Source organism: Enhydra lutris, unplaced genomic scaffold (assembly GCF_002288905.1).
Source record: "Enhydra lutris kenyoni isolate GAN:26980312 unplaced genomic scaffold, ASM228890v2 scaffoldscaffold6, whole genome shotgun sequence".
Lineage (NCBI taxonomy): Eukaryota > Metazoa > Chordata > Mammalia > Carnivora > Mustelidae > Enhydra > Enhydra lutris.
This window is the reverse complement of record NW_019154090.1, coordinates 18,105,492-18,131,598: the sequence shown is the minus strand read 5'-3', so window position 1 is coordinate 18,131,598 and position 26,107 is coordinate 18,105,492. Positions and strand designations below refer to the sequence as shown.

General features: G+C 42.9%; 1 protein-coding gene across 1 annotated transcript in view; it reads right to left on the bottom strand.

Annotated features, from left to right (window-relative positions):
- The window catches only part of LOC111141361 (chromodomain helicase DNA binding protein 6), a 195,797-nt gene that overhangs the window by 99,098 nt on the left and 70,592 nt on the right, over positions 1 to 26,107 (bottom strand). The window contains exons 4-6 of the mRNA XM_022493841.1: positions 13,869 to 14,016; positions 11,919 to 12,068; positions 9 to 71 (exon numbers count right to left, since the gene is read on the bottom strand). Of these exons, the coding sequence (XP_022349549.1) occupies positions 9 to 71; positions 11,919 to 12,068; positions 13,869 to 14,016 (361 nt within the window). The remainder of the gene's footprint in view (positions 1 to 8; positions 72 to 11,918; positions 12,069 to 13,868; positions 14,017 to 26,107) is intronic.

The window sequence follows — 26,107 nt, the reverse complement described above, 5'->3', positions numbered from 1 at the left end:
CCACCGACCTCCTGGACGGTCTTAGACGCCAGGATCTTCTCAATGATGTTTGCGTCATCTTCTGGAGGCTCCTGGAGACAGAAAAGTTGAAAAGACAGAAAATTACTGGCACCACAAAATCCAAGAAATAATTGTGTAAGAAGTACTATAGCAGGTACTAATCTGTCTGAAAGTTCACCTGTAAGCGCCGAGGCCTCCCTCCTATCAGGCCACAGAGTGATTCAAAGATCACAAACATTGTAACCTCTGGGCACAACCCTAACACCTTCTTCTTCCACACGAGCAGAGAAGTCACTCTGCTTTTCAGACTCTTAATCTCAGATCTGTGTTTAGTATCACTAAAATTGGTCCTAGGACTTCCCTTTTCTGCCAAACCTGCCTACGTGCAGTGGCATAAAATTTGCAGCAAGGTGTAACATACAGGAGTCTGGGGGCCTTGGAATTGGAGAGTCCTAGTTCTAACACCTACCAGCTACCGACTTTGGATAAGTCAATTAACACCTCTTAGTTTCCGTATCTATTAAAACAGGAGTTAAAAATACTTATCTCACTGGGTTACTGGGAGGATAAAATGGTATGTGAAAATATTTTTGGAACAGTAAGCACTATGCAAATGCAAAGTATAATTATTCTCTACTAAATGATACCATCTTTCCCCTCTGTGGCTGGAAATGGTTGTTTCACTGATCATCCTCTGACTATAAATCCTAACAGAAAACAAATTAATTTCTATCTTTCTATCCCAGATACACATTCATTTCTAGGCTCCTGCACTCCATGAAATCTCTTTCTACAGAGTTTCTATCAAACAATGACCAACTTAAAAAGGGTGCATTGAGTCAGAACGCTCTTGTGTTTGACATTCTTTCTAGGACTCTATTGGAGCCGTTCTATTTCCGAGGTTTCATAAGCACTACATGACCTTGTCAGATCTAGTACAACAGTATACGAGAAGAACACTCATCATGATAGCCCTAACTCCCAAAATAACTTGGGTTCCTGATCAGAACTTTCCAAAAGAATGACTTATGCTACATCTGTCTTCAGTCCTACCCATTCGAGGGCTCAGCTGTCCCAGAGCCATACCATTACAGAAAACATATTTTCTAAGATCTTAAATCAAGCTTTCCCCCAGAAAAATAATACAGGAAAGGGAAAAAAAAAAAAAAAAAAAGATGAGGAGGGCAGATGGTAGAAAAGAAGTATGGAGATCAGCAGGCGTTGACAGATGCTCCCAAAGGTTACAAATATTTATTACATTCCCCTAGACACATGGCATTGTGCTAGGTGCCATGCCAAAGTTAATCCAAAGTGACAAGAGTCTCTTCCCACTACTCCACATGAAGACAACTGAACTGTGCCTACCATACAGCAGGAAGAAGGGATGGGAAGACAGACAAAGCTTTGTTTTTCTGCTCAAGTATTTTTCTGTGTTTTCTTTTTTTAATTTTTAATTTTTCTGGTTTTTTTTGAGAGAGAAAGAGAGCACACACCTGTGCACAAGTTGGGGGGTGGGAGCGGGGGAGGGGCAGAGGGAGAGGGAGAGAGTCCTAAGCAGGCTCCAGGTCAGTGCAGAGTTCAACACCGGGTTCAATCTCATGGCCTTGAGATCATGACGTGACCCAAAATCAAGAGTTGGATGCTTAACCATCTGAGCCACCCAGGTGCCCCTATTCTGCTTGATTCTAAGCACAAATAAGGAAAGGGGAACAAGGCAGTTGACTGTTGCCTGTCTTCTCTCATTACAGTATAAACCTTCTGAGGGCAGGGATCCCTATTTGTTTTATCCACGACTAACAGCTAATACCTTGAAGAGACAGACCCAGCAGCAGTGGGTGACAAGAAGTATTTGCTGAATGCTAAACACAAACAAGAGGGAAAAAGAGGAGACCAATGAGAGAATAAAGCATCAAACTCACTGGGATCACAGACTGTAAATGGTTATTATTCTTAATCTACACCACTTAATTAAAAAGTCTCCCCCTTCTCTAGACATTCCGATCTACCTAATATTGTCAGGACAGCTAACAGCAAAGGGCCAGAACTAAGTGTACTTTCTTAAACCAAAAGATCACTACCCCAACCTTCCAGCCAACAGAGCTCTGACTATGGCAAGTGGGCCATGAGCAAAGGAACAGGTGTTAGGTTAAGAGAAAGATTAATGAACCAACTTCCTTCCTAACTTCCCACTTCATTTCCTTCCTAAATTTCTTCCACATTATTTACTGAGTGTCTGAGTTATGTTTATTCACTGGTCTTATAGAACTAGATGAGCTATATTCTTCATCAGCAAGGAACTACCAGATATGCTAACAGAACGCTTTAAAAATTATTGAGCTTCGGCATTCGTAAAGTATATAGAGATCTCAAGTGTACAACAGAGGAATTTTTACATACACACATATCCACTCGCATAAACACCACCCAGATCAAGTTACATAACATTTCTGACATTCTGGAAGACTCATGCCCCCACTGGAAGTAACCACTATTCAGACTTCTACTACCACTGATTAGTTTTGCCTATTACTAAACTTCATGTAAATGGAATTATATAGTATGTGATTCATTCTTCTGTATTTCTGCATAGTATTTTGTTGCATAATTATACTACCATTTATTTATCCATTCTATTATAGAGGAATATTTGGGTCACTCCCAATGTTCATATAAATTATCTGTCTTCTGGTGGACAAATGTACTCATTTAACTTGGATATATACATAAAAGTAGAATTACTAGGTTATGAGGTAGGTTATACGTTTAGTTTTAATGAATACTGTCAAAATTTTTTCCAAAGTGATTGTAACTGTTTTTACACCCATCAGCAAAGTATGGGAGGAGTTCCAGCTGACTTGATACTGTCAGTCTTTAAAAATTTTAGCCACTCTCCTGGATATATAGTATTCTCTCTCTAATTCACATCTCCCTGATAACTAAGGATGCCGAGGATGTTTTCATATGCTTATTGGCAATGAAGGCGACCTCTCTGTGAAGGTCTTGCTCAACTCATTTGCCTATTTTAAGAATTGTCCTTTTTTTTTTTTTTAAATTTGCAAGTTCTTTACACATTTTGGAATAAAAGTCCTGCCAGTTATATAGATCACAAGTATTATTTATAAATCTATGGTCTTTTGATTCTATAAATTTGTCTTCTGATGAACAGAAGTTCTACATAATCCACCTTACTAATCTTTTCTCTTACTTATTCTTGTGTCCTGTTTAAAGACTCTTTTGCTGCCACCAAGGTCAGTCATTAAGCCACAAAAATTAACTTAAAATTTTCTGGTAGCCACATTAAGAAAGTAAAAACAGAGGAAATTAATTTTAATGAATATATTTTACTTAAGCCAATGTATCTAAAAACTTATCATTTCACTATGGAATCAATGTAAAATTATTAATGAAATGCTTTATATTCTTTTTTCATACTAAGTCCTTAAAATTCAATGTTTACTTCACACTTAAAACACATGTGTATTGAGACTAGCCATATTTCAAGTGCTTCATAGCCACATGTGGCTAGTAGGAGCCTTACAATGTAGCTGTTTTGTTCCACTGGTCTACTACTCATTCTTGTTACTATAGCTTGTTACAAGTGTGCATTATAACTTAGTTCTTTTTAAAGACTGCCTTGGCTATTTTAAAGTCTTTTGTTTTCTATCATCAACATCTATCAAAAAACACCCCTCTTAGACTTTGATTGGGACTGAATTATAGACATCTTAACAATACGGAATACATGAATGTCATTTATCTCTCCATTTGCTCAGGTCTCCTCTCATTTCTTTCAGCAATGTTTTTCATTATAGAGAGGGCCTGTGTATCTTTTGAGAGTTACTCCAGGATCTGATATGCTTGAAGATGTTACAGAGGCATTTTGCAGTTTTCCTTTTCTGATTTCATGTTGCTAGTTTACAGAAATGAAATAGATGGTTTTATATATTGTCTTTGTGTCCCAACAATTTAGCTAAATCCACATTTCTTAATGCTAATGGTTTGCCAATTCTATTGAATTTTCTATACATAGTCATGTCATCCACAAATAATGAATCTTACTTTCTTCCTTTCCATTCTTTCAACTTTTTATTTCTTCGTTTTCCTTACTGTGGTAGTCAGGACCTCCAGTGCATTTCTGAATATAATGATAACAGTTGAACTTTTTTTCTTATTCCCAAATCCAAGGGAAAAGTATTCAGTATCCTACCATTTAATACGATGTTAGTACTCAGTTTTTATCTAGTGGTTTTTCACTCTTTGGTTTTCTACAGTTTCAGATATGCCTAGGTATGGTTTTCACTTTTGTGTTTTTCCTGCATGGGAGTTGTATCTGATGTTTCATCTATTGGTTGATATTCCCCATCAGTTTATGGAGGGGAGCGGCGGTCTTGGCCATTAATATTACCTTCAACCACTCCTTTGCCCCCATCTCTCCTCCCTGCCTAGGACTCTAATCAGATATACACTACACCTTTTCACTGCACCCCAACTGTTTCTTATGTCTTGTTCTGTTCTTTGCATTCTTTTTTCTATACTTCAGGTTAGAAATTTTCTATTGATTGTCTTCAAAGTCACCAATCTTATCCTCTGCTGTATCTAATCTACTTTTAAAGTTATCCACTGTGTTCTAAGTTTTTTAAATTGGAATTTTCAGTTCAACTGTTGAATTGATTCTCTTTACAGATTCATTTCTCCACTGGAATTTATCACTTTAAAACTTTTTTGCCCATCTTCTTTTATTTTCTTTCACAACACAATCATAGTTATTCTAAAGTTTTTTTCTGCTAACTCTAATATCTGGATCATTTAGAGTCTATTTGTATTATATATGCATTCGCTTGCTTTTTAGTCACATTTTTTCCAGCCTTTTCAAATGTCTAGTAGTTTTTTTAGTTATGGTAGATCTTGTGAATAAAGGAAAACATAGCAGCTCCAAACAATATTTTCCACAACTGTTCCCTATTTTCTCTTGGACAAACTATGAGAGGGGGTGGTCCCTTGAGTCCAGTCAGAGACTAAACTGAGTCAGGCCTGTGTTACCAGTAAAATTCAGCCCATCTCATTTTACCCTGTTTCTCAAGCATGAATGTCCAAGGTTACCACCGAATGAGTCTGGCAGATCTTTTTACCCCTGAGCCCTGGAGTCTCCAATCCCAAGCAGGTTAAAAATCTCTCTTAAGGGAGAGTCTGTTTTACACTGGGCCCATCCCTTTAGTGAGATTTTTCCCTCTAAGTACCGTGAGACTGTGAGATTTCAATCTGCCTTCTGGATGAGCCACTAACTTCTTGGGCTACCCCAGAATTCAACAAATTGAATGGGGAAAGTCCCTTGCTTTGGGGATTCCTCTAATTTCCAATCATCTCACCAACCCTGTATAATCCATCAACCAGCAGGGTCAGATGGTTTCCCTTCAACCCAGAATAATCTGTTTGTGCCAAGCCTGATCCTCAACCCATGCCCAGAATTGAGGAATGTTTCCAGAGAAGAAACAGTCTGCAACTGTCGGCTCATCTAGGAATAGCTCTTTGCTGTCTGGAATTTTAGTTTGTCTAATTCTTGTCGCTTCCACAGATATCAGATGTCTTTAAAAATACATTCTTTGAGGGGCACCTGGGTGGCTCAGTGGGTTAAAGCCTCTGCCTTTGGCTCGGGTCATGGTCCCAGAGTCCTGGGATTGGGCCCCATGTCGGACTCTCAGCTCAGCGGGGAGCCTGCTTTCCCCCCGCTGCCCCCCGCCTGCCTCTCAGCCTGCTTGTGGTCTCTGTCAAATAAATAAATAATAAAAATAAAAAAAATACATTCTTTGCAATTTACATTTTTTTTTCCCTTGCAGTGAGTGTTACCCTGCTATGACCGACTGTATCTTCCCTGGAAGTAGGAATCCCCCAATATCAACTCTAATTGTTGGAGCTCCCTAGGGCCTACTTTTTACTCTTTTCCATCTATACTCATTTACCTGATGATGTTGTCCAGTCAAGTGGTTTTAAATATGGGCTACATCATGACACCAGCTAAGAACTTCTCCTCAATTCACACACTCATGTATCTACTTGTTATTTGCCATCTCTACTTGATTACCTCGGAAGTATTTCACACTTAAAATGTCTACAAGTAAACTCCTGCTATCCTGGCCAACCTCCCACCCTTACCCACCTGCAGTTTTCTCCCACCTGAGTGACACAGAACTCTATCATTCTTGGTGTTCAAACCAAAAATCTTGATGTAATCCCTCTCTCTCTTTTTTTTTACGATTTTATTTATTTGAGAGAGCGTAAGCAGGGGTAGAGGTAGAGGAAGAAGGAGAAACCGATTCCCCACTGAGCAGGGATCTTGACATGGGGCTCGATCCCAGGACCCTGGGATCATGACCTGAGCCAAATGCAGTCACCCAATCAACCGAACCACCCAGATGCCCTTCTTGGTGTAATCCTTGATTCCTCTTTTCTTTCTACATACCATGCCTGATTAGCCAAGAAATCATGCTGGCTCCATCTTCAAAATATACCCAGAATCCAACAATTTCTCACCGCTTCCACCGCTTCTGCCCTGGTCTAAACCACCTTCATTTCTCACCCAGATGATTTCCAAAAGCCTTCTAACTAGTCTCCCTGATACTCCTGCTCAACTAGTCTATTTGTAATATAACATTCAGAATGGCCCTTTTATTATGTCCCTCTTTTATTTAAACTCCTTAAAAGGGTTCCCTTTTAACTCCGAGTAAAACCAAGGATCTTTCAAAGGCCTACAAACTCTGCTGGACCTCACCAAGCCTCCCATCTCCCCTTACCTTTCCATCTCCCTGTGTTTTCATCATATACACTGGCAGCCTGGGTCTACCCCTGACACTGCATAGGCTATTCCCTCTACCTGAAATGCTCTTTTCCCCCTCATGACTCCCTCATTCCTTTACCCTCTTCAGTTCTTTGCTCAGGTGATACCCTTGTGAGGCCAAAACGGACCATCCTTTTTAAAACTACAACCCTCTTTCGTCAATTCCACATCACTCTTCTTCTGATTTTTTTTTCATAGCACTTAACCACCATGAAAAAACTACACAATTTTACTATTTTTTGGTTTATTCCCAGCGTCTCCCTCATTATTTCCATGCTTTGGAAGCTCTGAGCTTCGCCCTTGGGCCTTCTATCTCACAAGGTTCAAAATGCAGCAAATGTGAAGGCAAGAACACGTGCACAGTTTCGCAGGCTTCCTCCTCCACTTGTGGTGGTTCCCTCTGCGAGCGGGGAATCCTTGTTCCTTTTGTTCCCTGAGATTATCTCCAGTATAAAATAGTCGGTGGCAGGTATCAGGTGCTCAGTAAGTATTTTTGAATAAATAATGGTAAGAGATTTTGCAATACAACATGGTCGTAATGGTATAAAGCAAGTGCTATGGGAACACGGAAGACAGGGAACTGTGTGAGATCTCTGTTAACCAGCATTAAACTTTCACAATTGCTGACGACCTCTCCTACCTCCTCTTGAGTCTGTGTAACCCATACTGGCCAGGGAGCATTCATGCACGTACACACATGCTGAAAAGAACAACTACCTCTTCCTCACTACCAGACTGTTTCAAACATTCTTATTCTTGTCTGTCATAAAGAATAGAAAAAGATGGTTTTTAGTAGTAGGATTCTGGTGGCTCTTCGGAGTTTTTAAGTAGGACCAGCCAAAGCCAAGGAAAGATTAACACATGGACAAGAAAGGACAGAACTTTATTCTGAGTAATAAAAGGGAAGAGGGCTTCAAACATTCTTTACCATAGAAAATTTTCAAGTAAAAAATTAAGGAATCTAAAATAAAGTTTCAATTTATCTTTTGGCACTGGTTAAAGAAAGAGGGATGAATACTAATGTTTAAAAAAAAAAAAAGGAGTGGTTATCATGAAAATACTGTGAGCAGGTATTACCCTATCCTAATAAAAGGAAAAGGGAACAGCATTTCCAAAATACACATCAAAGTAGGAAGGAAACTAGAAAATCAGGACTTTTCTAAACAGAGATTGTGCATAAGCACGATCATATGTGTATAAACACTCAGTGTATACAGATACACACAGATATAAACTAAATCTGCTTGCCAAACACACTTCCATAACAACCATCTGTTCTCAGCTACTTGGAATTTTCTCAAATTATCCTTCAAAGAAGGCCATTTTAATTCATTCTCTTTCATGTCAGAGACTCATATAATTTAAACTTTTTTTCCTTGGGGAAAATTTCAAAAATTTTCAACCCAAGTTGCCCCCAACCTCAACCAACCACCTGATTTATTTCTATTTAGGTAGGCACATGGGAGAGGCTCTAGAAAGAAGCAAATCACTTTTCAAATCACCACGTATTTACTGAGTGCCACGGAGGGTACACAGGTAGCATCAAACAAGACGGCCAGTCTCAGGAGCTTACATGCATGCAGGGAAAGCAACATAAAACATTTTTCTTAGAAACGTCCCAGGATAAATTCTAAGTGGTGTGACAGGAGCCCTAAGTCAAACAAGAACACAGAAGGCAAGAACAGCTTGGATTTCACAAAAGAGGTGAGGTTTGAGCCTACTTTAATGGTGGCTCCTAAGAAGACAACAAGCAGGGGGCACCTGGGTGGCTCCGTGGGTTAAGCCTCTGCCTTCGGCTCAGGTCACGATCTCAGGGTCCTAGGATCGAGCCCAGCATCGGGCTCTCTGCTCAGCAAGGAGCCTGTTCCCCCTCTCTCTCTGCCTGCCTCTCTGCCTACCTGTGATCTCTGTCAAATAAATAAATCTTTAAAAAAAAAAAAAGAAGAAGAAGACAAGCAGGAAGGAAAGCTGAAGTGAGTCCAAAGGATGAATGAATGAGTCCACCAGAAAGCAGGAAGCATGTACGGAATACTAAGTAACAGTCTTAGTGGAGCAAAAGCACTACACGGAATGAGGAGGGGAATAAATGAGGGTAAACAGATAGTGTGTGGCCATATTTTTTTAAAAAACCAGGCAGGGGTTGCCTGGGTGGCTCAGTCGGTTAAGTGTCCGACTCTTGATCTCAGGTCAGGTCTTAATCTTAGGGGTCGTGAGAGTTCAAGCCCCGTGCCAGGCTCCGTGCTGAGCGTGGAGCCTACTTTAAAAAAAAATCAGGGAGGAATTCCGATTTAATATAGGCGTTAAGAAGCAACCACCTTAGAGCGCAGAGCAGGGGTACTGCCCCCTCAGCTCAGGGAAACAGGGAGATTCCTAGGGAAGGAAACACTTGGGCTCAGCCTGCCAGGCCCAGCCAAAGGCCAGGCAAAACAGGGTGCAGGCTGCAGAGACAGAGTGAGGCCCAGGCGGACCCAGGGAACTGAAGCCTCATTCAAATTACAGTCCTCTGTTCTAAAAGGCAAATCATGGGGTTCCGGGGTGGCTCAGTTGGTTAAGCGACTGCCTTCAGCTCAGGTCATGATCCTGGAGTCCCAGGATCAAGTCCCGCATCAGGCTCCCAGCTTCATGGGGAGTTTGCTTCTCTCTCTGACCTTCTCCCCTCTCATGCTCTCTCTCACTCTCTTCTCTCTCAAATAAATAAAATCTTTAAAAAAAAAAATAAAATAAAATAAAAGGCAAATCATGCAAGCCGCGCAAACTCCTGGAGGCAGAAACCCAGAGAGCCTTGTAAAAATCCACACTGTAAATGTGCAGCGACTGCAGAAGCCGGTCCCCATCCCAGGCACCAACGTCCGTGGGACGAAGACTAAGAAAGCAAAGAGTCACCGTCAGGATGGAAACTTCCTTCCTGCCCCAGAATCCCATACCCCAGTCAGGGGACTGTCCTCCAGGCTCCGGAGCAGAGCTGTGCCACCATGCCCGTCCCGGGCTCCAGGGAAGCCCGTGTGAAGATGCTTCTCGAAACTCCCCTCTGGCTGGCCACAATCTGGGGCTGGGCCAGGGGCCGGGAGCCACAGGACCAGGCAGGGCATGCTGCTAACACACTGCCCAGAGGTGCAACGGGGGAGCAGCAGGGCCTCCCTGGTGGTGACTCACACCCTTCTCTGCCCCCAGCCAAAGCCGGCAAGCAGGCGTGACAGCCAGCCAAAACACCTCAGGAGAAGGAGCTCCTTCAACTGGTTTTCTGTGCCACTGGGCACTGAGGGTTGTCTGGAAACCTAGATGAGACTCAGGGCTTTCAAACTCTGCATCAGCCTGGGAAATCTTTGTTCAAACCTCTCCAGGAAGCCCCAAATGCAAACCAGATGCCACGGGGGCTCCATGGGGCGCTGACCAAAACCCGCTCGCCGCCCCTGCAGGGCCACGTGCCCCGCCTGCTGGCCCAGACCCCCGGGCTCGCCAAACCACGTACCAGGCCTCTTTCTGCCTAAGTTTAGTAACAGTTTCAGAGGCATAATTAATGCAAATTCAGGTTTCATCTTATATTTCACCATAGATTAGTTCTCTCTGTTGTATCCTCAAGAGGATAAAAAGAGGCTTGTTAAGATACGTAAAATTTCCTGAATTATTCCTGTCAGATCAGCTAATGCTGCCCTTTAGGTACCACGAAAGAAGTCATAACAACAGCTGAAATATGGCTAACGGCCGGCTAAATGGCTACCAGGAGAAAATAAATTCCCTCATGGTGTTTTAATGACCAAACCAACCGTAACATCTCCAAGGAAGGAAAATCCATTCTGGAGCAACAGAATCCTGTCACCTCCCAGCAGTCTTCCAAGCACTACTCTTAACTTTCTGCTTGGAGAGTACTGCGCTGACAGAACATCCAATTACTATGCCTAGTAAGTGTTGTGTCCACTGCTTGGGTGACTCTTGGCACAGAGACCGGAAATCGGTTCTGACATGCTAGTCACTGGTCAGCTGCTGCTAGGTTATCCCATGACCCAGACGGTTCTGTGCCTGTTTCTTGCTTGTTAAAACGGGGACAATGACCCCCGCTCCCAGCTACTTTCCACGCAAGCACAGAGGGAAAGGATATGTGAAAGTATATGAAAATGCTTTAAGCTGGAGGCAAGGTGGTTTAGAAAGATAAAGCATTACCGGCTTCAGGGAGCAACCCCCGCCCCCAGGTGCCTGGGTGGAAGGGCCGGAATTTGCGCTCTGCCGTGTACGCAGAGCACACCATCTGCCAGGTCGGTGACAGGGACCCCAGAACAAGAGCCAGGCTGGGTCCCAGAAGGTGCTGCTGGCAATGGTGCCCCTCCCATGTGCACAACCTGTTTCTTCTCTTGCTTCTAATGTCTTCTCTGTCAGCTCCTTGGCACAGACCTTTTCAACATTTACCTCTCTTCCTTCTAGCATCTGGATATCAGGTCCCTCTTCCTCCTTGAAAGTGCTGCCAACGGAAATCCCCCAAGTGCAAACAGGGCCATCCTGTTTCTTCTCTGCTTGAACCCTGACCTCAATACCCTGCCCCCGACCATTTGATCTACAGTATAAAGGCCAAATACTTTAGCCAGTATCTAGGCCCTACATGATGTGATTCTTCCTACCACTCAGGGCTCATCTCCCACTATGACGCCTCAGATCAGACCCCAACATCCAGCTGAGCTCGTCTGCCTATCACACTAGAACCCGCGGTACCATTAAGGTTGTGGGCTTTAGTTCATGTTGGAAATGCCTCTCCTAAAATCCTGACCTCCCCCCCTCTTCTGTCCACCTCCCCTTCTGAGTGGTCTCTGTATCTAGCACGTTCTTCTTCTTTTTTCTTAACGAGAGAGAAAGCATGAGAGCAGTAGGAGGGGGTAGAGAGAGGAGGAGAGAGGATCTTAAGCAGGCTTCACACCCAGTGCGGAGCCTAGCACAGGGCTCTGTCTCACTGCTGGGAGATCACGACCTGAGCCAAAATCAAGAGTTGCTAAACTGAGCCACCCAGGCTCAGTATAAAGATTTTAACTAATCTCTAAACCCAACACGGGGCCAAAATGACTGTCCAGCCAAGGCCAGCACCCCAACCCGAAGGCCATACCTCCGCCTGCCAAGCCAGCGTGGAAGCCGAGAGGGCAGAGGTGCGGCCAGCCCCGAGAACGGCGATCGTCTCTCCGTCGTCATCCACCACCTTGAAGTCCAGGTCCTCGTTGTATTTTCTGCGCTTCACCTGCCGTCCTGAACGTCGCTTCTGCAGGGCAAACACACCGACCACAAACATGCTCTGTGAGTCAAAGGCAAAAGCCTGCACAAGAAAGAACACACTCATGGACGCTCACTAACATGCACGGGAGGCCCTGCCTACTGTACACAAGCAACCTTCCTTAAACACAACTCTTTAAAGAATTAAATTCACTCCAAATGAAAGGTAGCTGAGGGAGATTCTTCTCTTCCCTGCGAAGAAGGTCCACATAGTCTCCAAATCCAGTGACATGTGCTGTGGTCATTAATGACAGTGACTTTTTTTTTCTCCTTTCTGGAACCAATTTCTATTCCAGTAAAACAGGGATGGGATGTAAACTCCGTCATCTTTCAGCTCTCTCCCAGCACAGCTGGAAGCTCCTACTTTAGGGAGATATAACTGTTTTGGTTTTGGTCGAATTCACAGTACTTACCGTATTTCTTTAAACACTAAGTAATACCAATTTTATTAGGACTTACTTTGAGAATCTCATACCACTACTTGCAAAGCAAGGAGACATCTTAAGTGTGACAAAACAAGATTCATGAGTCACCATCTGAGGACTCATCTATAATTAAGTAACTTGTGACCTTTTAGAGAGACAACATTCTACAACAAAGCAGCCCAGTGGCTTTCCTCAAACAGAAAAGCACATGGTTTGTCTCATGTACACATCATATCCAAGCAGCAGAAACAGTTCTGGGAACCATGCACCAGCTGGTTCTCTCTCCAACCTCAACCTTAAAGAGCAAAAACAAAAACCAAACATTATCTCCCTTATTTTTTAAAGCATATGTCCTGGGCCTCTGCGTTCCCACTGTGTTTCTTACTAGGTCACCTCTATGACACTTAATTTTCCATGAGGGATTCCCCATGAAAACCTGCCCCCCCCAATCCGATGTACAGATTACCATCCTGGAAACACTCAAAACCCTGCCAGCTCCCATCAGCCCGACATGCCGCTGCTTGGCCCATCAGGACACCTGGCAGCCAATAGTCTGAGTTCATAGGCTGGGATGGAGAGGGTCGCTGCTCTGACACCCCAGACACTACTAATTTCCACCGTGACATTAGAAGCTGACACTCTCCTACAGTGAGGACCATCTAGGAATCTGTGAGGATTTAGAGGATATTTGAAGGTGCAGTAGTCGGATGACTTCACATGGCCCCCCAGCGGCCGCAGAGCCCAGATAAACTGTTGTGTATATCAGAGGAAACAGCACTTCCAAATATCAGAAATGCTATCCAAGACAGGTGGCCTCAACTCAGGGAGGAAATTCCTACCAGTCATGGGCTCACTTCAGCAGTTTTAGAAATCTCATTCATGTGGGCAACTCCTTGTTTCCACGTTTGGCCCAACTTCCTTGACTATTTTGGCAAAATGAATACATTTGTCCCTGACTTTCCCAGCATCTGGGATTATGAAAATGTCCTTACACAGACTGGCCTAGCATTCTGAGCCCTAAAAGCATCACCTCCATGGCAAGTAGGCCCTCCGAGTCTTACCCAGAGTGCCCCACAATTCTATTTCCCATATTCATTCTTTCTGCAGCCTAACACTATGCCACTTCCCAAGAAGGAAGCAAACACCACTAAAAAAACTTGGGAGACCATCAGTATAAGGATCAGGGTGTTAGGGGAAAAAGCCTGGGGTCTTCGGTGCTCACCCACCCAACAGTGAAAGCCCAGCCTGGGTCTGTGCGCAAGGGGTGTGGGCTGGAGACCGAGAGAGGAGGGCAACAGAACTGGCGTCAGCGGGATCTGTGCGGCAGCCGTAACCTCCAGCAGGGCTCCCATTCACAGCTGTACCTGGTTGTCTGCAGACTCAGTGGACTCCTCGGGACTCCGCAGGGATGAGTTCGGCAGGCCCTGATCCAGCTCTAAACTCTCCACTGTGGTTTCACTTTTCCTCTTTCCTTTCTTCTTTCTCTCCACTGGAGTTGGTCCTTGCTCCTTGCTACAAGGAGAAATTCAGAATTAAAACTCTTGGGCAGTTTTTAAAACTAAGAGCTCTCAAGTGATGAAAGTTATGGTATCACGTTCTGGAATTCTTGTCCTGGGGTAGGCTTTAGTGGGGAATCTACAAGAGTTTCTTCCCAGAACTACACAGAAAGATGGGAAGAAATATGGCTTGAGGCAGAATTCACTTTTTTAAAACCCCTATCATGACTACTTTGGCTATGATTAATGTGGTAAGAAATAAAATAATATGAACATCCCCAAAACCTCACTTTCAGTTTATATAAATGTCTTCTCTAGTAATGTTAATTGCCAGATATTAAGATACTGAGAATCAGTAAATTAATCTCCCTTTCAGTTACATGGGAAGAGACATTTCCCTAATCTGTCATCATCCTCTACTGAAAATGGTCTATATAAGCCTCAGAGTAAGTACTAGGAACTCAGAAATGAAAATAATACCGTCCTTGCCCTTGAGGATTCTGAAAATCCTACAGGCCACCTATAGCCACAGCCCAGAAGGGTAGCTGAATGCCTCCGGAGAGAGGTGAAGACAGGCAAAGTCTAGCCATCCTGAATGGTCCTAAGATGGCAACACCTCTTAAAAGCTTTTCCTGACCTCCTAGCTGATAAACCCTCTTTTCCATATTCCCAAAGCACCTCGGCAATGCTTTGTCTAAGGTACATCAACTCTGTCTTTCACCAAAGTTAGTCCTTCACTGTGACATCAGTCTCAGAACCACTCAGTGTCTGGCTCCTGTGTAGCTGCTCCACAAACCTTTGTAAGTGGATAAGTATTTTATACATCTCTGATCTCTCCTACCAGACTCTGAGTTCCTAGAGGACAGTATGTATCTGATTAAGGTTTGTATTCCCCACAGTGAGCAGTTTCATGCCTTCTACATTAGTAAGTACCCAGTAGATGCTTACAAGGTCACTCGTCACTGGGGAGATAAGGGAAAATGCAACTGAGCAGGGATGGACATGGAACAGAAGTTGTAACAGCAGAGGTAATAATAATTGTAGCTACTATTTATAAAGCACCGATTACACGCAGGCACAGCTCTTTAAGTCTCTCACATGCATTACCTCACTCAGTCTTCACATCCACCTTACGAGGCAGAGGGTACTACTATCCTCGTTTTATCAGGAAGCGCGGTGAGGCTCAGTTAGATTTCCAGGGTCATATGGCTGGTAAATGGTGAGGAAAGGATGTGAGCCCAGGCACGCTCTTAACCACCCTGGCACTCTTGGGGGAATGGGAAAGTGCTAAGCACACATCTATTAAAGGACAGCCTGCGTGGCTGGACGACAGGGCAAATGAACAGAGACACTAAGTAATGAGGATGCAAGGAAACTGGTACATACCAAGCCAGAGAGTTCTGGCTTCATTGTGTGTGACAAAAGCCAGACGACAAGCCCAGGCAAGAGGAAATGAAGGTCCAGGCTAAATATAATCAATGAAAACTCAAAGGTGAAGAGGATTTAAAAGATCCAGGAGAAATAAAACCAGTATGTGTGAGCAAGGGACAGAACATGGAAGATGAGGAAAGAGCCAGAACCATGTTCTATCAGGTAAGTGATCAGAAGGTAGGGGAAAGAGAAGGAAACAGATGGCCTTGTTTAGAGATGGGAGACCCAGCACGATGAACTTTTGTCAGGAATACCAATCAGTGATGATTGCTGAAATCAGCCTGCCTCTCTCTTGAACACCCTTCACTGCTCATGGACCCTCAATCAGGTCAGCACAAATAGCACGTCCTTGAAGTCTCTGGGCTGAAGAATGGCTTGCTTACCGCCCAGGAAAGGTCTTTATGAAAATTATTCTGTCCAACTTGAGGAAATTAAACTCAAGGGGTCCTGCCATTTTGGAGGATTATACATTTTAATAAGGGACCTGTATTCTCCGACACGGAGGAACAAACAAAGGTTCTACTTATCAGTTCAGAACAGGAGACACAGGTGAAATAATTTATAAAGATTCTAAATTTTTGCAGGATATTCATGTCATGTTATATAGCTCCTCACTAAGAAAACTGTAGAGCAATTTACATTCTATGAAGCACTTGTGTGTTCCACATCTCATTTCACTACTAACAACCACAGTCTCATGAGGGAGTCAGGGCAGGTAAATGAACCTCAAATTCCAGATAAAGAAAACAGGTTCAAAAGCAGCAAAGTTCCCAAAGGCACCAGCAGAGGCCCACACTCAGCTCATCTGACCCACAGCCTGTGGCTTTTAACACCATATTTTGTTTTCTGTCTTCCTCTTAAACCCCAGTCTCCCTTTTAATGTAAAAACTTCAAATCTCCTTTAATGTTATTTGAATCTCAAAATAATGACCAAAAGAAGTAGCAACAAAATATTCCAATGACCCAAATACAGAAAAATAAATCCACAAATCCATAGTTGTTGACAGTTTTCTATATGGATCTCTTAACAAAAGGTTTGTGCTTAATTTTTTGGACACAAATTTAACAATAGCTGATTAATATACTAAGAGTCACCATAATACAGTCATATGTTCAGGGCCCTGCTTAATCTTCAGTAAAATCTGAAATCCTTTCTCCCAACAACTGAAATCAATTTATCTGACTACTAAATATAACTTCATTATGTTACAAAACTCCTGTCTACATGTTTACTCTTCATTATATGTATTTATCTGTATATATACTCAGAAGTACTCAACTCAAACTCAATCTCAAACCTAAACCACGATCAAGCCATAATTAAGGAACAGAACCTCCTCAAAATATGCATCTTTACTACACAATCTGTATATATTTTATATTTGCCTTCCATTTTTCAGAATCACATTAAATAATGAGTATAAGGATGAGTTACTGAGGCACTTTCAAAGTCAAGCCTGGGACACTACTAGATTTTCCTAGCCAGAAGCTGGGGTCAGGTGGAGTAGAGGGAACATCTTCTTAAATACATGTTGGTAAAACAGGAAAACAACTGGTGAAACCTGCTTGCTTATTTGTGGGTAAGTTAGAAAATACTCCAGCTGGGAAATCTTCTAAGTGATTCCTGTAGGGTTACCTTTGGCAACAGAATCAATTTTGAGTTCCAAAAATTCTTCTTGGAGCTCTTCAGATTGTATCAGGAAGAAAAGATTCTTTGTAAGCTTATAAATGGGATTTTCAAATAGGACACAAGAAAATATCACTGAATTCATTCTCCAGGAAGAGTAGATGAAATGTGTTTTCTCCCTCTTTGGAATAACTTTTGAAAACTTAATGCTTGAGAGTTTTATCAAATGAAGACATTTAACCTTCAAATTATTCTACCTATAGACGGATTCAGTCCATGGAAGCTTGTTTGCTCTCTGAAAACTCGGCTCTTCAAAATTAGTGGTCAAATAATATGTAACAAAACTACGTATGTATATACCCTTTGATCTAGCAATTCCATTTATAGGAATATACTCTAAAGATACACCTCCAACAATATGAAAATATATACGATTGAGGTTACTCACTGCAGCATTATTTAGTAACTGCAAGTTAACAGAAACTATCTACATAAAGAAACGAGGGTGAACAAATTCAGACACCTACAGTAGAGTACTATGCAGCTGTAAAACAACTAAGAATCTCACACACCGATGTGGAATGATTTCTAAGATGCACTGCTAAGTGTGAAAAAACTAAGTGCAAAATGGTATATTATGCTACCTTTCGTGGAAGGAAAAAAGGGAAAATAAGAAAATATGTCTATTTGTAATTTAAAAAGAGGGGTACCTGGGTGGCTCAGTCAGTTAAGTGTCCAACTTGATTTTAGTGCAGGTCATGATCTCAGGGCTGGGAGATCAAGCCCACATGAGGCTCCATGCTGGACGTGGAGCCTGCTTGAGATTCTCTCCCTCCCAGGGCACCTAGGTGGCTCAGCTGGTTAAGCAGCTGACCCTTGATTTCGGATCAGGTCATGATCTCAGGGTCCTGGGATGGAGCCCCATGCCAGTCTCCGTGCTCAGCTTAAGGATTCTCTCCCTCTGCCCCTCCCCACCATGTTTGCTCTGTCTCTCAAATAAATAAATCTTAAAAAAAAAAAAAAAATCTCTCTCTCTCCGTCTCCCTCTAAAAAATGTAAAATAAAACTAAAACATAGGGATGCCTAGATGGCTCAGTTGGTTAAGCGTCTGACTTCAGCTCAGGTCATGATCCCAGGGTCCTGGGATTTAGTTCTACACCAGGCTCTGTCTGCCTGCCACTCCTCCTGCTTGTGCACACTCTATCTCTCTCTGGCAAATAAATAAAATCTTAAAAAATAAAATAAAATAAAATAATTACAGGAGGGATGTACCAAAAAACAATGATTATCCATAAGGGATAGGTGGAGAGAATGGGTTGAACAGATGCAGGAAACGAGTGACTTCTCTTTGACGTCTCTGAAAGTATCTTTTTCTAAAGATTTGAGTTTTAGAAGCATGTTGAAGTTCTACATAATAAAAAATTAAAAGTTAAAGGTGAAAACAATCTTAAATCAGTCTAAGTGTGTCCCTTCCTTCCCCAACATTGAATAGAGGGGGGAATCTCATTAATTTATGAACACAGTAGTCGAACATTGAGCAATACAGGGGTTAGGGGAACCGACTTCCTAATAATCAAAAATCCTTGTATAACATTTGACTCCTCAAAAACTTAGCTACCAGTAGCCTACTACTGACCAGAAGCCTTAATATAAACAGTCAATTAACACCTATTTTGTATATGTATTTTCTACTGTATTCTTACAATGAAGTGAGCTAATGTTACTAATAAAATTTTGAGGAAGAGAAAATCCATTTACAGTACTGTACTGTAATTATTAGGGAAAATCTGCATATAAGTGGATCCATGCAGTTCAAACCCGCATTGTCCAAGGGTCAACTGTATTTGACTACATACCTTCAGCTTTTGGGGCAGTGAAAAAATCCTGGCCTTTTTGGTAGGCATATGGGTGAAGCGATTTTGAAGCCATTTTAGATGTGATATGGGATTAAGCAAAGGAGTAAATGTGTTGATGTGAGGAGTCGTGGTTCTCAATGAGGAAGAGGGAAGATGTAAGTATGAAATGTGGTTAAGGCGAGGAAGGTCACAGGGGATCTAAACTGCAGGCATTAGCAGGGACTTAGGATTTCTAAAATAAGCACATATATGAACACATGCATATAAATGTGCACACGGGTATTATGGATGTATCATGCATGTGTGCATATAGGTGTGTGTACATGCATGTAATCTGCACATGTATGTGTGTTTTCCCCCTTGCTCTGACAACTGAAAGAACCAAAAAGTGGAGACGCCGCAGTCACAATGTGCCCACCCAGCACACACCCCTTGGTCTGTAATACCAAAGTTCCTTCCAGAAATAGCCAACTCCAAGGCTGAGGTAGGAAGATACGAGATGAACCTGAAACATTCTTGCTATGTCAGAAAGTAAAGGGGTGCTCAAAAAAAACGAAGGCAGCTTGGCAAAATGACACAGGAGTAAACTTAAAGAGCTCTTGTGGGTCAAAACTGGGACCATCTGAGCACTAAAGCAACTAAGGACTGTAATGAATTACGGAAGCTGAGAACAACAGGAATCCAAACCAATAACGGACAGATAGACAAATAATGTGTAAGGGAGAAGGGAGAGCTCTTGCTTCCTAAAGAGCCCAAATGGTAAATGCAGAGGAAATGTGGAGGTCGAAGATCATTCTATAACCACTAGAGGAAAGAGGAGTCCAGTCCAGAACCATCCAGGAATGGATGATAGCTGAGAACATGGGAAGATGAGCAGGATTTCTGCATGACGTTGAAGTGTCTCCCCACAGAGTGCTTATTAGCTGCGAGTGAACAAAAGCAGTCAACTAGACTGGTTAGGGAAGAAAATGGTCCTAATACTCTTAGGAAAAACTCACGGGAGTACTTAGGGATAAAAAGTCATGATACATGCACCTTATTCTCAAATAGTTCAAGAAAAAACGTAATTATTTTCATATATACCTATGCCATGCCTGGAGTGGATACTGTGTTGTTCAGCACTGTTTTGCTGATAACCACTATGGACCTTCCAGACTACAAAAGTGGGCAGAAGGTCAGGCGGGACTACAGTACCCTACTCCTTTTACCACAGTGACTGATCTGGGGATGGATACATGACCCAGCCAGGCCAACTTGGGAGTCCTTCCTTTAAAAATAAATAAGTAAATAAATAAAAATTGGCAGGATTGCATAGGAAAACGAGTCTCTTTCCTCCTGCATTATAAAGTTTTTAAGCTGAGAGCCCACAGCTGCAGGCCACGACAGTTCAACCTCCAGAAGAAAAGCAGTTGCAAAGGACGGAGCTGACACCCAGAAAGATACAACGGAGTGTTGGAGGCAAAGAACACTAGCAGAATCCTCAACTATACTTCTCAGTTCTGATCCTTAAAGTCAGTGAACCCTCTCTTACTTTTTTTTTTTTTTTTTAAACTTAATTCAGGTTGGGTTTATGTCACTTGTAACCAAGGGAGTTCTGTATAACACAAAGACCTAATAATACTCTCACCACTTAATGGCACACAGGGCTAGATCAAAGCAATTTCATTTTTATAATCCTCTTTTCTAGCTTTCAGGGTTAGAACAAACTAACTTGCAAGGACAGAAAGAAAAATGGCAGACAAGATTTTTGAAGCTCAAAGCAGTTATTTTTAGTAACAGAAGTCAAACTTGATTTTACAATAAAACATGTATGTACCACACAAGTAGTACGACTAACCCACGTAACTAACAACAGCTGATTAGCAGGCCTCACCCCAAAGCTCTCCGGATGTCTTCTACACAGCTTCATCAGCCAAGAAGACTTTCTAGTTTTTTACTTTCTGCAGTTTGTATTAGGAAAATAAGTAATTTGGGGGCCTTCTGAATAGGAAACTACATTACAGTAGCTACTTACAGAAAATTACATAAAAGCACTAGATAGACAAGACTTTCTCAAACTTTCCTCCCAGTCTCATCTCCAATTCCCAACCTCCAGGTTTCTTTGGTAGAACTGAGAGTTAGAAACTGAGCACCAGATCTGAATATGAGAAAGATCTGGGTATGTGTCACAACACTGTTCTACTAGGAGTCATTCATGACTCTGCCTCCATAGATTCCAGGTAATAAGAATTTTTATCTATCAATCCCCATTATTTTTTTTTAAAGATTTTATTTAATTATTTGACAGAGAGATCACAAGCCGGCAGAAAGGCAGGCAAAGAGAGAGGAGGAAGCAGGCTTCCCGCTGAGCAGAGAGCCCGATGTGGGGCTTGATCCCAGGACCCTGGGACCATGACCTGAGCCGAAGGCAGAGGCTTTAACCCACTGAGCCACCCAGGCGCCCCCAAACCCCATTATTTCAAAATAACTCATCATCCCATTTTTATTTTTTATTTTATTACTTTTTTAAAGATCCTATTTATTTATTTGACAGACAGAGATCACAAGCAGGCAGAGAGACAGGCAGAGAGAGAGGAGGAGGCAGGGTCCCCGCTGAGCAGAGAACCCGATTTGGGGCTTGATCCCAGGACCCTGGGATCATGACCTGAGCCGAAGGCAGAGGCTTTAGCCCACTGAGCCACCCAGGCGCCCCATCCATCATCATCCCATTTTTATTTTATTTTACTTTATTTTTTTAAAGATTTTATTTATATATTTGACAGAGATCACAAGTAGGCAGAGAGGCAAGCAGAGAGAGAGAGGAGGAAGCAGGCTCCCTGTGGAGCAGAGAGCCCGATGTGGGGCTTGATCCCAGGACCCTGGGATCATGACCTGAACCGAAGGCAGAGGCTTTAACCCACTGAGCCACCCAGGCGCCCCCATCATCCCATTTTTAAATTAAAACTTATAGAATATCCATTAAAGTCAGCAAGAAAAATCAGTTACTGCCACAGGGAGTTGCCGTAATTCCCAAATTCAGAACTGAAAACAGCACATGATGCCAGTTACTACCTTCACAGACATGCACGTGGCTGGGGAGTACACAGCCCAGGAACTACCTTCACTCCAGGAACAACCCTTCAGAGAAGCTTCCAGTCTAGGCTTTGCCATAGGCCCTGATCTTCCTCCCAGAAGGACATACTGTAAACATGGATATTACCCCCAAAGAGCCCCCCTGTACCCTTACTGCAACTTTTACTTAATGCCCATGTTGGTTCAGTCTATACACCGAGAACTGAGTTGGGCAGAGATCGCAAAAATACTGGTTAAACGAAAAAAAAAAAAAAAAAAAAACAACATATATATATATATATATACACAGAACTAACTGTTTTGGTATAGTCAACTGTACACAAAATGAGAAGCAAATCTACCCTGTCCTCTGTCCCTTTAACTGTTATCACTAGCACCATCAAAAACAAAGATTACACTAGTTTGTGATATTATCCTAGCAAAAATATTACATACTTGTAAGATGAAAAAGTACAGTTTTAATAAGCAATCTTATTAAAAGTTATAAAAGGGGTGTTACATGCAACTAATGAATCTGAACACTACATCAAAAACTTAGATGTACTATAATATGCTGGCTAACTGCACATTTTAAAAAAAGTTATAAAAGCAAATAAAAATTCAAAAAATGTAGGATTTCAAATGACAAGCCATCCCTACTTCCACCAAATCCCACTTTCTAGAAAGAACTGCCTTTGAATGAGAGCACCCTAGCTCCAATGTGTTCATGCCTCTAGTTCTTTACCTGTCAACATTAAGCAACAGCTAGTGACATCCTGGTAGGAAAGTTGATTAATTTATATCTTACATACTTCCCCTCCTCTCTCCTCTACTCAGTATTCTTGTTGAATTCTTTTAGTTTAGGCAATATGTTTTAAATTTTCATTAATTCTTTCTTGTTTTCTGACTGCTCCTGTTTTATAATTCATCCTTGTTTTGCAGACAAAATACCATCTTGAATCTGAGGACACAAACCTAACATCTTCAGAAGTTTTTTTCCTGGACTTCTTTCTTCTGAGGACAATCATTCTGCTCACTCCCTTCTCCTCTTCTTTGCTGCTTAAAATTTTCCTCTACGGTCTCATGATCTTTGGTGGATTGCTCTTGTTCAAATGAAGGAGGTTGAGGGGCCCCTGGGTGGCTCAGTTGGTTAAGTGCCTGCCTTCAGCTCAGGTCATGATCCCAGAGTCCTGGCATCCAGCCCCACATAGGGCTCCTTGCTCAGCAGGGAGCCTGCTTCTCTCTCTCCCTCTGCCTGCCACTCCCCTGCTCTCTCCCTCTCTGTCAAATAAATGAAATCTTTAAAAAATAATAAAAAATAAAGTAAAATGAATGAGGTTGATAATACAGGTGGCTGGTGAGACCAAGTCTCACCCCCGAATGAGAAGCCTGGCTTAGTACTCTGTACACATATGTAGCTGCCCTCTTGCCCCTTTTAGGGTATTGGCAGGGAAAGGCAGAACAATAGCCCTAAGTCCCTTTCCAGTTGATGGGAGTCTCCACATGGGAGTCCCAGAGGATCCCCCGGGGCAAACTGCTCAATACCTTTAAAGTAACTACCTGATTTCAGCCTGGAGCTGGCCAGCCATACAACCACTCACTCTACAGGCAGTCCCTTCAATCACCTCCACTTCCGGCCTGCCTCCCACCCCTTCTCCAGGGCTGCCAGGTCCACTGTAAGGAAGCAGCATTTCTATCTCTACTACAAAGAGCTCCTGCATGCCAGGATCCCCCCACAGCATCTATCCACCAGTATGATACAGTGGCCTGCCTTGCCCAGAAATTCACATCTCTCATCTTTTAAAGATGTATTCTCCTCTGTCCTTCCTGGCATTTTGTTATTATTTGGTTAAGAATTGAAAATAAAAGTATGCTCAGTGGCCGTATTCAAACTAGTAGCACCCCTCCGCCAACCTGCTATGGATTCTCCCAGGAGCCATCATTCTTCCTCTTCCCCTGAGCAGCCTGTCGTGAGCTCTGAAAATGATCTGCTATTCACCTGACCCAGAAAACCCTACGAAATCATGCAAACCAAGAGGTTCAAATCTTTGGTTCACTCTAAGAACACACGTGAAACTGCCCAGACCACCTAGGGTCCGCAGAGCCCGAAAAGCCCCAAGTATGTGACAGCCACGCTGTGCAGAAGTGGGGTGTGGTGCTCAGGCGCGACTGCCTGGGGCTGGGAGGTGGCCCAGGCTGAGGAGCGGGGCTGCATGTGGGGTGCGGGGCCCACGAGCAGTGCTGAAGTTTTACCACACAGGCTTAAAAATGCTGAGAATAATGCTGACTTAAGGGTTTAGATGCAGATTCTCTGGCCATTGAGCACACCCAGGTGAACAAATCCCAAGACGTGGTGCCAAATTTACACAGTTCACGGTCAGATTAACTCGTACACGAGCTCTCCCGGGACCACGAGATGAACCTTCCTGAAAAAGAGCAGACCATTTCAAAACCAGCAGAGGAGGCTGCACAGAAGAAAAAGATACCCCAGAAGAAACAAAAAACGTATGGCCTGGGAATCATTTCAGCATAAAATAAATGCAAGTAAAAGAAAATGCAGGAAAAAAAACAAAACAAAACTTGAAAAGCGCTCCCCCCCATTTATTTAAATGTCTTTTGGTTTTTTGGCTTTAGGTCTTTTCTTATCTATTAACTCCTTTAATACCTGGCTCTGTACTCCCCACTTGCGAGGGACGGACTCTGCCACAACTGAAATACTCTTATCTGCGAATCCTTCCAGTTATTCTGTACATGGTGATACTAGGGCCTTCTGCTTGTTTATGTTTTTGCCTCATTTTGGAACCCTCAAAGGGCTGTTTCTCTAACCCGTGAAGCTCCTCTGAGATAGGGAGGAACACAGATGACGCTTCTATGCCACCTTCCTCCCTCCACTACCCCACTCCCACCGAAGGTACTCCTAAATAAAGCTAGGCACACAGGAGGCACTATAAGATACAGAAAAAAGAGGCAGGTATTCATCCAGCATTCTTCTTTAGTAAGTGTTCTTTTCAGATTTAGTAAAAGCCTACTGTGTACCCAAGCCTAACTTAAAAAGCCCTGAGCACGACAGAGTAATAAGCACCCCAGGTGCTCCTAGAAAAACTTAATCCAATGGAGACTTAATCCAAATGGAGACTTAATCCAAAAACTTCAGAGGTGGGTCTCTGCCCCTATCATTCGCAGTTCCTCCCTACTCCCCATAAAGCCCAGTGGGTTCCGAGCACAGGTCTCTACTCGGAACTCGTATGTCTTCACATTTTTCTTCTTCCTTCTAATAACTGGTCAGAATACAAAAACAAGTCCCCCAACAGAAAGAATGCCGTCAACACACACTCTTGAGCCTAAGCCTGGCTCTACTTAGCAAAGATCTGCAGTCTCAACAAAGATGGGTGATTGACCTTCAAGTATGACATGGAGCTGGGCTGAGTTTCACTGCCCTCCTGCATCACAGTGGCGGTCGACTCACAGCTCTAAGGGTTATGGAACCGGAAGGTCTGGGCTTAACGTCCTAGAAGCAACCCTTCAAGAAGGAAACCAGTAAAGGTAAAACCTTTCTTCCAGGATACTACTAGACTTACTGGATTTGGGAAATAATATCCTGTTCTGGGTTGACAAGCCAAAATAAATGGGGGTAAAAGCTGAGGCCCCAAACTTGGGGTTTGTTTTGGAAAATAAAACAAACCAAACCAAACCAAAACCAAAAAAACAAAAAAACCCTCATCCAACAGGCAATTCTCAGGCACAGGGTGACTGAGAATTCAACTCAACTCTGACACTATCTACCTGGAGATAGCATCAGATTCCACAGGTTGTGGGCCCACGGCCACAACCCTGCCCCCACCTGGCCTCCCACTTCAGATGCCAGTCACGAGTCCAGGTTCACCTGTGCTTCTGACCAACTGCCATACACCAGAGGTTCCAGTGACCACTCCCCCCCATCCACTCACTCCCACCCCATGTTCCATTAATTTGCTAGAGCAGCTCACAGAACTCAGGGACACACTTACTTACATTTCCCAGTTTGTTAAAGGAGATGACAAAAGATACAGACGGACAGCCAGATAAGGAGATCCACAGGGCGAAGTCTGGGAGGACCCTGAGCACAGGAGCTTCTGTCCCTGTAGAGCTGAGCTGTGCCACCC